This window comes from Pezoporus occidentalis, unplaced genomic scaffold (genome assembly GCF_034315485.1).
Source record: "Pezoporus occidentalis ecotype Australia unplaced genomic scaffold, CSIRO_AGI_Poc_V1 ctg11, whole genome shotgun sequence".
NCBI lineage: Eukaryota > Metazoa > Chordata > Aves > Psittaciformes > Psittacidae > Pezoporus > Pezoporus occidentalis.
In genome coordinates, this window is record NW_026912886.1 from 4,759,374 (window position 1) to 4,776,752 (window position 17,379).

At 36.6% G+C, this 17,379-nt stretch overlaps 1 protein-coding gene across 4 annotated transcripts in view; it reads right to left on the reverse strand.

The window, feature by feature from the left end:
• UNC13C (unc-13 homolog C) overlaps nt 1–17,379 on the reverse strand; it is a 146,793-nt gene that overhangs the window by 42,722 nt on the left and 86,692 nt on the right. For all 4 annotated transcript variants that reach the window (XM_062628072.1, XM_062628065.1, XM_062628087.1 and 1 more), the window contains exons 17-18: nt 15,704–15,837; nt 6,517–6,602 (exon numbers count right to left, since the gene is read on the reverse strand). In XM_062628072.1, the coding sequence (XP_062484056.1) occupies nt 6,517–6,602; nt 15,704–15,837 (220 nt within the window). The remainder of the gene's footprint in view (nt 1–6,516; nt 6,603–15,703; nt 15,838–17,379) is intronic.

Below are 17,379 nucleotides of genomic sequence, written 5' to 3' on the forward strand. Positions count from 1 at the left end.
AGAAGAACAGTTCTTTGCTGTATGAGGAAAGCTTTTACAAGTTTCTTAGAGTGAAGTTTAAGAGTAGACAGGATAGCATGCGGGGTGCTTGTTATTTCAAATTTTCTTTTACTCAAATATTTTATAGTACCTGATGAATACTTTATTTTACTGTTGGTTACTGGTTCTGAAAGGGAAGAAGTTCAAACCGTAAGCGGACTCACAGCTTGATTATCTCACAGAATTCATGCAGCTTCACTCTGACAGAGATAAAGGGAGGAAACCCCTCAAGAAACAGGACAGGGAAATTCAAGCCCTAGCTGCTGGACTACAGGACTGCATATGGAGAATGCCCTGCAGGAGGAAAAGGATGAACGTTTTCTCCAGCCAGCAGATGCAGAACTGCACTAAACAATGCAGGTCCTTTAAGTTGCTTTCTGTGGGGACTCAGTCACAATTTTGCCTGATTTCTTTTTCTGTTTTTCTTTGCCCACCCATAGAATTATGTCAGACAAAAGCCGTAAGTCTAGTTTTTGTAAATAGAGTTGCAATGAAGTTGCATCACCTTACCGGTGAAGAGCAATAATCAAGGACAAGAAGAAAGAGGCAAATTATTATTCTGGACTGATATACCTAATAAACTATAGAGGAAGTCTTGACTTATATCCCTTGGTGTAAACCAGAGTTCTCTTCCTGTTCCTATAGGTGATATGCATGCCCTTCACCTGAACAAAACGCTTCTCCCTTTCTTGCATATGTAACTCTTGGTTTGTGGAAAGGATTAATAATAATCCCAATTAATAATCAATGTAGGATTCATTTAAAGCACCATTTACAGTCTAATAATCTTTCTAGCATAGTAGTACTATTATATGAACACCAGCAAAATTATCTTGCACAGAATTAGGAAGCATTCAGGAAAAGTTTATACACAAATGCTTTACAATAATTGACTGTCTGGCAAGAGCTAGTGACAGTGTTTCAGAACAAGATTAATATTCAGTCATTAAAAGAAGGTTAAATAAGGCCAGAGCTTTTATTATAAATATATGAGGCAATATTATTAGGCAACAACTTTAAGACTAAATAAAGAAGTCAGTCAGTCACTGACGCACTACTACGTTTTTTGTAGTAACCTCTCGCACTGCGAATACACCTACAATCAGACATATAAAGCATTAACTTATTAAGATTAAAGTGGACTTCTACTACAGTATAAACACCCATTAGCACTTACTGTTCTGATTATGGTTCAGTATGTAAAAATCAAAGAAAATGAGTTAGGGAATCACCAAATGATAGAGTGATCATGCCTCCAAATACAAGGTTGTGGCATGCTAGAGATCTCTGAGGTAGTTCCAAGTAAGATGACACACTGACACAGCACAATACAATGCCATGAAGAAATATTAACTTAGCTCCTGGGAACAGTTCTGTCCGCTTTATCTGTCTTAATTATTGGGTCTAATTAACATCAACAAACTAATGCCTCTTAGTATGGCTGCAGTGCTTTTTTTGGCAAGCCTGGGGATCTGTGTTGGACAGGACAGGTACTCTAGTGGATTCTCATACTTGCAAAGCTCAGCCCTCCAGTTCCTACAGTATATAGCTGCTACTCTTATTAAAATCATTGTCTGTTATGCTGACCAAAGAACATTTCTAATTCCCCTCCTCCTCCAATCATGTCACATTCAATCATTAATTATCTGCCAAAGGGAGGTTCATTATTCACCTTAATTGTAAAATCTCCTTGTCTTTGCCTTTAAAATCTCTCTGAATTGTCCAAGAGACTATGGGTGACCCTTTATTCCTCACATCTCTGGAAAAATGAGGATGTAATATGTATGTGGATGTGGACCTGCTGGAGAGAGTCCAGAGGAGGCCACAAAGATGATCAGAGGGCACTTCTCCTAGGAAGACAGGCTGAGAGAGTTGGCCTTGTTCAGCCTGGAGAAGACAAAGCTCCAGAGACCTTAGAGCAGCTTCCAGTGCCTAAAGGGGCCAACAAGAAAGCCAGTGAGGATCTTTTTACAAGGACATATAGGGATAGGAAATACAGGGAATGACTTTAAACTGAAAAAAGGTAGATTTTTATCAGATATCAGGAAGACATGCTTCATTATGAGGGTGGTGAGGCACTGGAACAGGTTGCTCCATCCCCAGAGGTGTTGAAGGCCAGGTTGGACAAGGCTTTGAGCAACCTGTTCCAGTGGAAGGTGTCCCTGCTCACAGCAGGGGGGTTAGAGCTAGATGGTATTTAAGGTCCCTTCCAACCCAAACCATTCTGTGATTCTATCAAATGTGTGAATGCAGAATAAGATTCACCAAAATAAGAACCTTTCATGTTTTGATACCGATGAAACCCTGCATATTCTGAGGGATGCTTCCCTGTTCTGCCTTCCATAACTGCAGCCTCACCCCCCACCCTGATCTTGGTAGTCCCCTCTAAGCCAAGGCTATATTGTGTCCTAAGGGGAACTCTGTAAAGCTGGAGTGAAAACAGAGCTGAAATCTGCCACCAAATGGGATGACTTTTCCCTGGGCAGCATTAGCGTTTTTGTTTTTTTTTCCTATGCTGTCTCTCTGTGCTCAGCATCAACTCACAGATCTGCCTCTTCTCTTTCAAATCACTTTATCAGTCTGTCATGAAAGAAGGTCTGTCAGAGAAACAGGAAGATGATACCTGCTTATGCATTGAAGGCAACAAACTCAAAACCAAACCCTCATTAAATGCATAAAATGGTGTAATGATTCTCTTGTTCTTCTCCTATTTTTATAAGACCTGACACTTCAGAAACAGTTCTGCAGGGCTGAGACTGTCTATTGCTGTATTTACACAGCAGCTAATTAATTTCTGGCCTGATCCTGGTCTTGACTTCTGACCACTACCAGAATTATATTATCTTGACAACAGCAATTAGAATGTTCTCTAACAGACCGAATAGCTCTGGACACTTGATCTGACCTATTCAGAAGTTAGCGATATGAAAGACCTGAAAAAAGACATTTCCGAGGACATAGAATAAAAAAAGATAATTTTGTAATCGCATGTCTAATTTCAGCTCGTTACTCTCTCCTCATCTTTTAACCTTTATGGCTCCATACTTGGAAAGGAAAAGACTTCTTACCACATGAAGTCACTAACAAATCACTTGCACTGCTGGTGAAATTCTCTCCCTGTTCTTGTTTGTACCATAAATATAGATTAATTTGAGGACCAGACAGTACAAAAATATTAATATCCTATAAGTTCATATGCTTGTGTAAGCTAAATGGCAAACAACTATGTATCATCTACCATGCAAATCACTGCTGCTTTATAAATAAAAAGAAGGGGCCAAATCTAATCAAGTCAGTTCTCAAGGACAAATATTCGATACTTTCTAAATGCAAAATCTATATACAAAAATAATCTGAAACTCCTTAGGTCAGAAAAGAATCGCAACTAAAGTGAACTTAATCTGTTAAAGTCTGCATAAAACTTTTATTACTACACAAAGGCTAAGCGTTGTTATTTAATATGGAAGAAAATCTAGAATGAAATTATGAACCAATACCAGATTTTAGTACAGTTTTGTCTGCAAAACACATCAGCTTGTCACAGTGTAGCCCTGACCTCGGCAGCTACAGAGACCTGAACTGGGCTTTTGGATGTCCTTTCCTCCTTTATCCCAAAAGAAGCTGTTTCCCGAGACAGCAGCCACCCACCCTGTCACATACAACACATACAAATACGCTCCTTCGTACTCGGAGACTTGAAGCTGCTGTAGCCTTCCCTAGCAAAAGGCCACTGCTGTGAAAGCTGCTGGTCCCTCTATCCTGTCCATGTCACACCAGCAGCCTCCCAGCTAGACTGTTCTGAGCAACAATCAAGGGAGAAGACACGGAAGATGGGTGCAATGACGTCTGGTGCCTGGCTTACTGGGCCTGTTGGCTCCTGTTGCAAAGGTTAGCAGCACTGCTGAAAAGCAGCAATCAGCCAGGTTGGACAAGGGTTTGAGCAACCTGTTCTAGTGGGAGGTGTCCCTGCCCATGGCAGGGGGTTGGAACTGAATGAGCTTTAAGGCTGCTTCCAACCCAAACCATTCTATGATTCTCCCCAGCAGCAGCTGCAGCTCCATACATCCCCTGGGCAGGTAGAGGAAGCATTCAGCTGTACAGTGAGAGGATGTAGGCTGAACAGCCATTCTGAGCTGCTCTCAGGAAAAAAGAATGTAAACTGAATGTTCCATTATTGGTCTTCTGATAGAGGATGATGTTATGACATCCTCATTTCATGAATTTAAGCTGATCAGAGTGCTGAATATACTCAAGAATATATAAGGTGGGAAAAACCAGAAACAGGATCTCGGATGAGTTAATCTTTTATCACATCAGCAATACTTCAGCAAAAAAAAATGTTGGACTATATCATCGTTTCTTGATTGAATGCAGAAAGAAATAAACTTCATATCACAAAAGATGCTGCTTCAGGAGATTAATACTAAATTGAATCAGGCAAAGACTGCAATCACAGCCCTAGACACTACGTATGAACAGATGGTAGCCTATGTTAGTAACTTGGAAGGCGAAACTGGCATAGCAGAATGCAATGCATTTTAATGAATTCTATTAAAACCATGAGGATTGAGCATGACCATATTTAAGGGCTTGCTCCAAATTTTGTAGAATTTGAATAAAAAAACCAAACCCAAAAACTTACTGCTATTGACAACTGGAGAATCAAACTCAGCTCGTAGAATATCTATGGAAAGAATTAATGATTTGAAAACCAGCAAAGCTAGAGAGAGGAACAGCATGCTGATCTATAATTTGTGACTAGGTTTACTGAGGTTCCTGTTTAGGAGTGAAACCATAGAAGGTGAAATTATGTGTACTTATAATAATTTATAATTAATTTCAATTTCCTCTAATTATTATGCATACACAGGAACTGTTTCACTACTGATTCCGGGAGTGACTACTGACAAACATGGCATTTAGTCTCCTCAGAAAGACAGTATCCACAGCGACACAGAGAAGAGACCATAAGCAGGGACTGGTTTGGAATAGACATAGAAAGTCAAGTGCCTCCTAAAGAGTCCTCTATATCTCTCTCTGCCAAATTAGGATACTACCATTAACATCTGTTTTAAACTCCTGATCCAGCCCAACCAGCCACACTTCAGATATTGCATAATTAGCTCTTCCTTAAGAGTTTCCTTTTCTGTTCTTTACAACCAAGTAACAAGCCACAGCTTCATCTGAAGCTGCCTTTTGGATGATCAGCATGCTCTTACTTAGCAAATAGTGACTTATCTTTTGTGAATTATCTTGTTGCAGTACAGAATGTTCATAGCTCAATGGCTAAACCACTACAAGCACTGGGGTGCTCAGGGATGCCTGTGTGCAGAGCATAACTCTACATTCAAAAGCATCCTAGAGCAAATAATGTAAAAATTAATCTTCAGATATTCCTTTCTTTCTTTTTTTTTTTTTCTAAATCCTTTATGCCTGTTGAATTGCATTGTTGTTTAAACTGAACCACACACTTTCTGTTCACCACTGGCAGACTTGCTCTGTTTTCAGTTGCAGGCTTAACTAAAGATTTGAGTTTTGCTTAAAAATCACAGTTAGTAATTTCTGCTTCTGTGGTAGTAAAAAAAAATAAAATTGTCTAGCACTATAAATCCTTTCTTTCGCTGAATAACACTTTTTACAAAAGGATAAGGAAAAATTCTATTTTGCTTTAAAAGAACCCAGTGCTTTGTATTGTAATGCCTTTCACCTCATGTTGGGTTTGACCATGAGATTATAAACTGCACTAATGATTTACAACTGGTTTCTGATATACTTTTTTCTTTTTCCTTTCTGTAAATAAACACTGTAAAGATTGCACACATACAAGATGAACAGAATGGATATTATTACATATCTTCCAATAAAGAAAACTTTTCTGATAAAATTCAGATCTGACAGATTTCAGAAATTTTCAGAATTTTCCAAATTTCAGATTGGAAAATAAGATGATTTTCCAATTCATCTTAGCTATGCTCTTTATGCCTGATGGAAATCAAGATTCTCTTGCATTTCTCTCACATTGAAACTTGAAATCCATTTAACAGATAAAGAAAACTGGCAAACTTCAGCTAATGCCATCATTTATTATTCTGCAAAAATAAGTACCTGATGGTACTTATTGCCTGATGGAAATCAAGATTCTCTTGCATTTCTCTCACATTGAAACTTGAAATCCATTTAACAGATAAAGAAAACTGGCAAACTTCAGCTAATGCCATCATTTATTATTCTGCAAAAATAAGTACTAGTAAGGGAGTGTTACAGTTCATTTGTGTCCTTCCACAGATAACTCATACAGTCACAGTGCAATGATTTTCTTCCTTTAAAACTCTTTTTTTTTTTTCACTGATTTATGAAACATAAAGTAGTACTCCAGAAAGCTCATACCACCCGCAGAAATCTGATACCAGGTGTCATTTGCAGTGGAAATCAGTCTCTGTGAACTCTCTAGTGTAATTAATAGTTTGTTCTAATTACCTTCCAGAGCATATTTCATGTCCTGGGCAAACAGAGTCCACATGATTTCAGCACTGATTTTTCCCATGTTCAGCTCTTGAGGGAACCTGCAATCAATCACATTACATCAGTTCACCTGCTGCTAGGAATTATGCTTACTGCTGCACAGCAGAAAGGCAAATATCTCCACAAAATAATTCCCCTAGTATGCACTTAAGGTACACTTTGTGTTCTGTACAAGTATATGAACCATCCAAACGGAAATAAAAACTTCCCTTAGTCTAATGTCAGGGGCCTAAGCAATGGTTGAATGTTGTAATAATTCCCCCACATGACATTTCAAAATCAAGAAACATCCACCTATTTTGCAGATAACTCCTCAACTTTGGACAAATCAGATGGCTTATTAAAAACTTGAAATAGGTGGCACAGGTGTTTAGCAGCTATTGTTCCTTAATTCTCTTATTACGCTGGAAAACAGTGAAGCTGTCTCTTGCTGCTATACTGATTTATACTAGTTGAATCCAAGTCAGTGTTTGAAGACTTTCAAAAGGTAGAAAAATACATACTTTCAATTCAAAATTTTAGTTTTGGTATTATGCTTCATGTCACCTTTGAAAAAGAGGCCTTCTCAGCTGTTTCTTGCTGCTATCAAGTATTTTCCACAACTTATTCATAGAACCAAGCTGCTTCTTACTGTATGCAAAAGAAAAGCTCTAACCTTTCAGTCACCATCTTCACTGTTAGCTACTAGCAGAAGCTGACATTTTGATGACAGACATTGTATGTTTGACATTATACTTAAAGACAGTTCTTTGTCCTTACTGCAGGTGTGGGACTAAGATTAATGTGAGCAGTTCTCAGGGCACAGAAGCATACCACATGACACAGCTAAAGATCAGAAAGTACTGCACAGAACCTTTGAGCAGTAAACCAGTTGTTTATACTACAGTGGTGCAGCAAGAGCTATATGAATGCACTGGCACTTTACTATGAATACATAAAATCATCAAAGACCATATTCATAAGAAACACAGAGCTGTGTGGCTTTTGTCTTGAGTTTACTACACCACTTTAGACTAGCAGAGAATTTGACCCAAAGTATTTTGACCTTTTATTGAAGCACTGATCAAATTCAGAAAGTATTCTGTAATAATATTTGCAAAAATGTAAGAAATTTTAAAGGTCTTGCCCATGAAAGAATGAGAATAATGTGCAACTTTAAAGTGATAGCAATATAACCTAAGTATCATATTCTTTCCAGAGACATGTTTGACCCAGATCATATCTGCAAAGAAAAATTACTTACACAGCTCATTAGCTCTGCCGCATTCATATGAAATGATTGCTATCTCAGTCACTGATACACTTTCTTTATGCTAATGGCTGCAAAATTACAGAACTTTGATTAATTTTGCGTTAACACAAAATTAATTGTTATTCAAAAGGTCAAATGTTGATTTCTTTACCTGCACTACAGTCCAAGTGCTCTATTAGCACCAGACTTGAACTTTGAAGCTCTGTGGACAGTTGACCTAACACTTTGTCCATAATGCAAAGCTGGCTGTAACGGAAGGCTGAGTCTGATAAAAATGCATTTATTTGATTAATGCTATGTTTATGTGTCTATATTTTAACTTGTGAAAACGTATGCACGCGTAAACTGCAATTGCGTAAACTGCAATTGTCTTTTCACTGTGTTGCTTGAACTACTGTAGTGTGACCCAGCATCCTTGATTCATCCCACCTGACTTTAGTTTGGTACCTGAAATTTACACCCAGAGATACCCATTTCTGTTTCCCTGAGAAATATAAACTCATGAAATATAATCATCAACTGGACATACCAATGAAATCCTTCTATGCAATGCAGAAGATGCGGATATTTGCAATTTTATCATTACATGGGTACATTTTTGTATCCAGCCCTGCAGGGTTGACTGCCATTCCCATATACCTTATTTATTTTTTTCCAACACAGTGGCCTCTTAGCAGGAGGTCACTGTGACAAAAACGATCACACAACAGAAAGACCACTGTGTTTTAGTACTTTTCTCATGCAATTAGTTTACCTCATAGTAGCTATCCTACCTGTAAGGTGTACTCGTCAGAGACTCTAATAATAGAATATTAATTTGTCCAAAATTAGTAATATAATGTGGACAGTTCAGCCAGTGAAATTGATTTAACATGTTACTAAACTATTACCTAATATGCCTGTAGATCTCACTGTGCTGTGATATTACTCATAAAATGCACTTTTCCAAGCGTTAGCATCACAGAGCTTACCATGGTTCAGCTATTCTTTTTTTTCTATAGAAGTTTCCTACAATTTAATAGTCTAAATTCCAGATAACTAATCCTGATTCAGAAAGTAAAACTAATTGCTTATCCCATTATAACAACAGAACTCTGGCTTCAGCACTATTCCATCCCCTTTTCCATACAATGATACCATTGCTTTCCCACTTTTTGCATTTATGAACAATACTCATATCAGAGCTGGTAGTAAGTGTGGGGAAGTGAATCTGGTATGGATATGCTGTGAACCACTCTTGCCACAATTTTCCTTAGAGACAGAAAGCTTTAAGCACATTTACTTCAATTTGGTTAGTCATATTTCTAGGATTACTCATGTAATAATAATATATAATTTATTATTTGTATTACAGCAGTGCTTAGAGGCTTATGGTATATTTAAGAAATTACTATGCAGGAACCTTAAAGTATGCAATAGAAAATCACACTCTCAAAACTCACAGTTTAAAGAGACAAGACAGAGAATGGGGAAGATGACAAAGTAGAAGTGTCTTGCTCAAGATTTTATGACAGGTGAATGTCAGTCAGCAAGGGAATATAAGCTTTTGAATCTTCCTTCTGAGTCCTCCTCCCACCCAGGACAGGATTCTAGTTTGCATAATATGCATATATACATAAAAATAGATATACACATACTATGACATGAATAGTCAGATAAAATGTGAAACACATAAGAATAGAAAATTTCAGGCGATCAATCAAAATCTGGTACTTATCTCCAAGTATGTGACTCTCAAAAGTCGTAGTCTTCCCCCATTCCCTGCTTGCATACTGTCAGAGAGATGCATTTAATACCCTGTCAGACATATCTGACTAAAGTGACAGGCTGAATTATCAGCCTCATGAGAAATGCTCATTTTTCATGAATGTATACAATAAACACTAATGTAAACGGCAGAGCAGAACATGATTTTATTATGCCTGTAATTCTTCAATATTAAACTGTTCAGATGGTTTTGCTTCTAAGTATCCTGTTAATTTTCTGATTCTAACACCTATACACCTATAGGTAAAGAAGAAGGAAAAGAGTCTAGGCTTGACATTTGCACCATCATTAAAACTGCTTGGAGGACCCTAAAAATAGTATTGTAAAAAAGGAAGACAGTTTCTCATAAATTCCATGTTATATTACATTGCTTCCTGACTTCATGTTATAATGCTAAAATCAGCACTTGACAACTGTAAGTAGAACTTTCAATTTGTACTATGAATAGTTCCGGCACATCTTGAGTTTGGTTCCAAATGTCATAAGCAGCAGTAACATTTTTTCAACTGTAATATATCTTTCTGGCTAAGAATAATGTCAGAAGCAGCTATATAATTCTTTTTACTTATCCTAAAAGTGACTCTCACATAGAATACTCAGACACTGCTCAAGAAAGTCCTGTCACAGTTCACAGAAGTCACCACTGACTTATCTACATTTGTACCACAACTGAAGGCAAATTCTGACATATATAAAAATACAAACACAGCTGAAAGCAGAAAAAATAGTCAAAGCATTAAAATATAAAGAAGAAACAAGTCCCCCCAAAGTGTCTTTTAAATTCACCAGATTAAAAAAATTCACAGGCAAATTCATCACAGACTCAGGTTATTACAACACAGAAGTTCTCTGATTCTCTGACAACAAAGGCAACAATTAGAATCACGTGCATGACTGATTCTCCTTTTCTTACTAAGGTTTGATATAGGGAAACTTTATCTACAGATAACTCAATGAGAAAACATCCTTCATGGAAGGACTGAAATTATTATTAAATTCCAAAGAAGTTATTACAGAGAGCTCAAGGATTTCTTAGCATGATTTATTGCTGTGCACAAGATGTTAATAGATGCTAAAGCTGGGGCTTGGATTCAAAAGCTAATCCAAATAAAGCCAAAGGGTATACCTAGCACTCTGATAAGATCAAGAGATCAAGTCTCCTCATACTGTAAAAAGAGCTGGACTGCATAAGAAACTAGTCAATGGTTAGTCAGAACTAGGTTGGATAGTCTAGGGTTTATTTTTGCAAATCAAAGACTGAGATACCATCTCTAAATTGCATAAGCTGCAGACAGAAATAGCCTAAGTAGCTTTAAAATGCACAGTGACAAAAATAGAAGACAAGGAGCGTACTGGGTACCATACTTCAGCATAATGGCTCATGTAGTCATTCTGAGAAAGGTGATGGCTAGTATTTCTGCTGTAATAAAGGAACAAAGAATCTAGGTATATCTTTATGTAAACAAGTGCTGACTCCTATCACACACATCTTACCTAATGAAAACAGTATTTCATGTTCCTGGATTTCAGATTAAAGTCTGGGCAAGAAAAGGACAAATGTATTTCTCTTTTCCCTAATGTCTATCTTAACTGTACTCCAGACATGCAATTACTGGAGTAAATCCCCAGTCCTCCCTCAGGTCAAACTCTTTGAAAGAAACCCTGGAAAGAAATCTGGGACTTCTTTGCATTTTGCAAAATCTTTTACCCCTCTCATGGGAAGATGTATTTGAAGGACTAGATGAGACATGTATTTGTTAGAAAAAAAGTACGAATCCCAGAATTTCTTCATCAAGTTGGAGGAAGGACAGCTTTCAGCATTCATATGAGTACTAGTTTATATAAAGGCCTTTTCCTTTTGAGATAACTTGTTCTAAAAGGACATGGTAGCTATGAACTATACTCAAAAGCAGAGATGCTGTAACTCTGGAAGCTGTAAAGCAGCACAGAAAGGAGATACCCTCCTTCCAGTCTTCTGCATTATGAGTATCTGCCAAATAGTTATTATTAAGCTCATTTTGCTGTAATTTGGTTAATCCCTCAGCATCATGGTAATGAAGCACAAGTGTATCAGTCTACACATGCCATCCTTTTGTGCACTGTTAAGCCTGGGATCTAAGACGTATACATAATAGAAAATTTGGGTTTCTTTCCTGTGTATGAAGCCACACAAGAATTTGCATTTTCTGTTGTCATGGAGCCAATCTTCTTTTTGTTCCCTGTGTCTAAGGACTAATTAAAATATGTGTTTTCATAATTTGTATAAATCAATATAGTGTTCAATATAGTGTTTAGGGGCTACATGTATACTTAACTCCAAGCTGTCTCTGAAATTCCTTTCTAAAACTCATGCTAGTTTCCATGTTTATAACAATTAGAGACTGATGGGTATTACACAGCTATCAGTTATGGGTATTATGAAACTATCATAGTTATTGTTGCAGCGTTATTGTATGCAAGAAGCTAACAAAGCTTAACACACAACAGAAGCATACAAAATTTTCCACATGCTGATGATGAAACGGTAATAGCAGCAGCCAACTTATTAAAGGGAAGGGGTAATCAAAGGTAAAATTCTACAGCATCTATATAAGTAAGGAATTTTGCATTATTTATATTTTATCACCTTATTTTTCAGTAAAAAGACTTTTCCTTTGCAGACTATTTCAGAATTTGGTCCCCAAGCAGCAAAACATTGAGAGAAATTTCCCATGCAAATCTCTACATATTACATTTTCTAACTTTTGTAAAAGCCACACATTTTCACATTTCTCAGTGAAGTAAGAGGACTGCCAGGAGAGTACTCTATTAATCATTTTGTTTCCTCTTGTTACAATTATTTCTGTCTCATAGGCCATAGTTTTCCCAATTTCTCTATTGTTCTTGGAGCAATACTATAACATTTCAGTTTATCCAAAGCATGGCTATTAAAATCACCTTCCCCATTTGCATGACAGTCTCTAATCCTCAACTTGTATGTCAGCCATACAATACTATTGATGGAACTTCTTGACAAACAGAATATAGTAGGTTTTCATGGGAAATAAATTAACCATTAGGTTGTCCATATATGATAATTTCCTTCTATTTCCCAAAATACTAAACTGCATATAAAAGGTATCCAATTATAAATGTCTTCCCTTTGTTGATTTCAATTAAGCAAGAATATAGTGAAAACTGTTCGAACTGGGTAGCTCTAACAAAGCGCTATATATAAAACCACAGAGCAATGGAGTGAAATTGAACTGAGCTTGAAAACAAGAAGAGCCAGTGTATGAAGCAAACCATAAATAATTCCTGAAAGCATTTATTCTAGATAGTACTGCATGTCTCCAGTTCAATCCTATCCTGAAAATGAAAAATGCTTTTTCTAAATTTATGGTGTTAAATACTCAGTTTGCTACTTTTAAGAATACTGAAGTCCCTGAAACTCAGATTTCAAACCCTGAAACCGCCAGCACAATCTCAGAATAGTTTATATTCCTTAAATTTGTATTACAACACCACACATGACTAGTCTATGTGCTGTACAATTAAAGAGACAGCTTTTTACTCAAGATGTACAGAGGCACAAAGTTGAGATCTTGATTTCCAAATACACAAGCGTATTTCAGTTGATGATTTTGTTCTTGATTTGTTGTTCCTTTAAGTGAACAGATATTTTGTTTTGGTAGCATTTTTTTCTGCCTCACAGTATGTACAATGCGTGTACAAGTACTGGGAAGTCCTGGATTTGCTTGTGAATCAGGTTCCAATCACATTTTACATTGTTTTAACTAGTAGAATGAGAATTCTACAACTTAAATACCAGACGTCATGCTTTCCCTTCAAACTTTTCAATTGTCTTACGTCATATAATAACTGCAGGTTGTTCATATAACTCCCACTGAATGGTCTGGTATGGCTTTTCAGTTGCTGCAATATTTTCTGAGGCGAATCATGTCATGTTTCATCTGGATTTGTAATCCAATACAGTTCAAGCTGCTCTATCACAGCATCTTTTTTGCCTCCAAGGCAGATATAAAAATAGGGTTTCCAAAACTGGTTAAGAAAAAAAAAAATCCTGAGTAATATTATACCATTATGAAAAACCCTATCAGAATGCTTGGATCCCTCCTGGGGATCTACAGTAACCTCATTTCTACACCAGGATTCAAATGGATATAGGTCTGAATGTTCCACTGAGACACTGCAAGGCCATGTAATTCTAATGAGGTGTCACAGTTTTCCATTATTCTTATGCATTCAACTTACATTTTCCTTCCATCAATTTCCTTTTCTGAGGCAAGCAAGGGGAAAAGGCTGTCATTTTTCTCAGCAGCTTTTACATGCTTTTGTGTTAGGAGAAGCATCTCTTTTAAAATGATCTATACAAAGCAACTCTGAACAGTTTTTCAAGGTTTTCCACCCACAGCCTCTTCATCTCTTGCTCCTCATTTCTCCTGTTTCTCAAAGACACTTTCTTCCCTGCGTTCACCCTTAAAAAATGACAGTGAAAATGGGAAAGAAGTCACACACATGAACTCTCTCCCTTAATCTGTCCCAGCTCCAGCCACTCCTGATCCTCTTTTCACTCATTACACAATCACTCAGCTGTACTCCAGAGAAACTCCTAATCCTGTCAGAGGAACTCTGTTATAGATCCCTTTTCTTTCTCCCTCACATTTGCCTAACTATACAGCTAGACCAATTTTTAGGATACTTAACCCCAATTACTCCCGTTTCATTTCAGTGAAGAAATTATTAAGAAGTGTATTTGTTATACAGAGAATTGATCTTTCACTAACAGAGGAACTTCACACTAAGTGGCATAAATAGAGTAAACAGGAAAAAAGTTCTTCCCTCTGTAGGGTAAGAATTTGTTCCTTACTAAGATAACTGCAGAAAATTACTGAACAAAGAGGTATTTATTACCCAGGACTGAAATAATCCTTCCTTAATTCAAAGGAAAGGAAGAAATCAGAAGGCAATAAAATCTCTTCCAACTTCTGGTTATCACCAGGAAGTTTCATTCATAATTATACTTTGGGCTCATAAAAAGTATGGTACCTTTCATCAACAGACAAGCACATCTTTATGTACAGAGTGTCCTTCAGTGTCTATGATATTTTGGCTGAAAGAAAAAGACTCATTCTCACTCTCCTTCAGACCATTCGATTAAATGCCATTGCAGACACCTCTATGAATTGTTTAGCCATAATACAGAAGTAAATTTAAACTTTTCCATAAATCACCACAGCTAAACTATGCCCAGATTTTCTACAATCTCTCTGTAAAATAGCTCCAAAGAGCTAAAAGAACTAAAAATCTTCCCTAGGCTCTTGTGCCACATTTCAATTAGTGCAACACCAGTTTACTCAGCCTTAATATATAATAATCCTTATAATTAATAATTATTATAATATAATAATAATTACATAATAATGTTCCTCTGCACTACTCCTGTACATTTCATTTTCAAAATCCAGCACTCTATCTCCTCTTTCTGTGTTTATTGATTGTCTCTCTCTTCTCTACTAGTAAATCAATGATAAGTTATTTGATTTGTCTTGGTTATTGATTGTACTTCCCTTATCTGTTACATCTTCAATTCTGAGTAGTCAACTTCCACCTAAATCCAGGATATTGATCTCCATTTTATAAATTTTCAAATCCACGTGGCTAAGCTTTCTCTTGAGCCAGTCAAAAAAGTGGAGAGGGTATTTTGTGAAGTTCATTATTCTTTTACAAATACTAATCCCTAAAACTCTATAATAATGCCTTGATAAGTCTCAGCATGGTTTGAACATCTTCTGTGCCAAGATAATATCATAACATTAATACTGTCATGCTATTTCACTAATCTTTCCCTTCTGTCTATCCATTTAGTTCTCTTGCATAATATTTCGCTCCTTAGCTTTTTGGGATGGTTCATATACAATGTCTTTAATGTTCCTAAACCAAAAGGTTCTCTTTCCATGAACAGAGCAGTAAGTCTTCATCAAACAGTGTCAGTGTTATACTCTGTATTTTTACAAATTTCTAGATTATATTTAAAATAAAACTACTGATCCAAGTGCATTTCCTGTCCTTATTTTAATAAACCCATTACCCTTAATTTTTAGGAGGAAAGTAATTACTTACTGGTTCAGGACAGGTGTATATGCTGTTTTATCTTCATCTATGATGGTGATCATCAGAGTAATAAGCTGCACCCAGAAATCCAAATTCTTTGTTGTTGGTCCCTGTTCTTCTTTAGGAACTTCTTGCTTCTTACCCTGTTAAAACAAGATGGAATATATTTTATACTAGTGAAATTAGATAAAATATTATGGAATTTCCAACAACAGATTCTTACTTGGTTGGAAAAAATGGCATATTAAGAATCGTCAGAAATTTTGCACGCATACTGTCTATCCAATTTAGAGTAGATTGTGTGACATACTGTGTCAGCCGTATATAAAAAAACATATGAAGTGCACAGGCAGCCACATCAGCAATGAAGATGAACAGAACCTTGGATTTTTAGTGCATTTCCACGCTTTAATTAAATACATTCTTAAATGCATTTCAGTGCAGGTAAAATGGTCTGCTGAGGCCAAATGTTTGTATCCTACACAATAAACACTGATCAGATCAGTGAGAAGGAACGTTTCTTGTTTTCTTTTGGATTATACACTGAAGTTACTTGGCCTCACAGCTGCTGTGCTGTTTGCTTTAAATGAAGAAGCAGTTGAATTTCCATTTACTTTTTAATAGCCAAAATGACAAAGGCTATTGCCCAAATTATTCTGCAGAGGTTTCCCAGGGACTCACAGATTTACTGGCAGAACCACAAAGTGTACATATAAGAGAGGCAGAGGAAAACATCACAAAGTAGGAGTGGGAAAAAATAAAATATTTGGACACATAAAAATACTAGAAAATGGTACATAGGGACGTCCAAAGGAGAGGCTTGTGAAGGTATTGCTTTGCCAAGGATTTTAAACATATGAGCAAAACTAATAAATCAATACGTTATTTGATTCCTTTTTTATCCACAGAAATGCAATTCTTGTATACGTCTTGTATGTTAAGAGGACTGCAACCAGTTTCACATCCACATCAGAGAACCTGAGATGCCCCATTCTGTAATAATCACGAGGAAGGACATGGCTTATCAACATGGCTCTCCAGTCATAAATTAAAAGTTGGTAAGTATAGCAGTGCTTTTTATTGCTGCTGACTAAAAGTCTGCTTTTTGCACCTCTTTACAGTTATAAATATGTATTAACATTCAACACTTACCAACTTCTATTGAGAATTTCATGCTTTTTAATCTCCCTAAAATATTCATTTATAGCTATATTTTGTCTTCACACATAAATTTTGATTTATGAATTCTTGGTATTTTTCAGTTCTCTTGGCAGAAGGATCAGATTCCTTATCAATGTCAAATAAATAACTTCACTGCAGAACCAAATATGAAAACAAATGCTTTTGTTTCTGTACGGACACTCACATACACACATAACTTTTGCCAAGCAGAGGTACGTCTGTCTGTACATGCTCTTCAGCACAACTGTCAGAGATAGAAAGGGGTCACCCAGCTAGCAAGTCAGAAAATAAACATGCCTATTATGCTCCAATTTTAAATACATGTTGACTGTATGTACAAACATACCTTTGTAGTTCAAATATGACCACTTCAATGAACCCCATCTCTCTTTGAATAGACGACTCTAGTCAGTCTCATAGTGAATTAATTGTTATCTTAGCCCCAATTAACTTTTATCTACTAACAGCATTTAGAATGGCAGAAAGGGAATTTCAACAACACT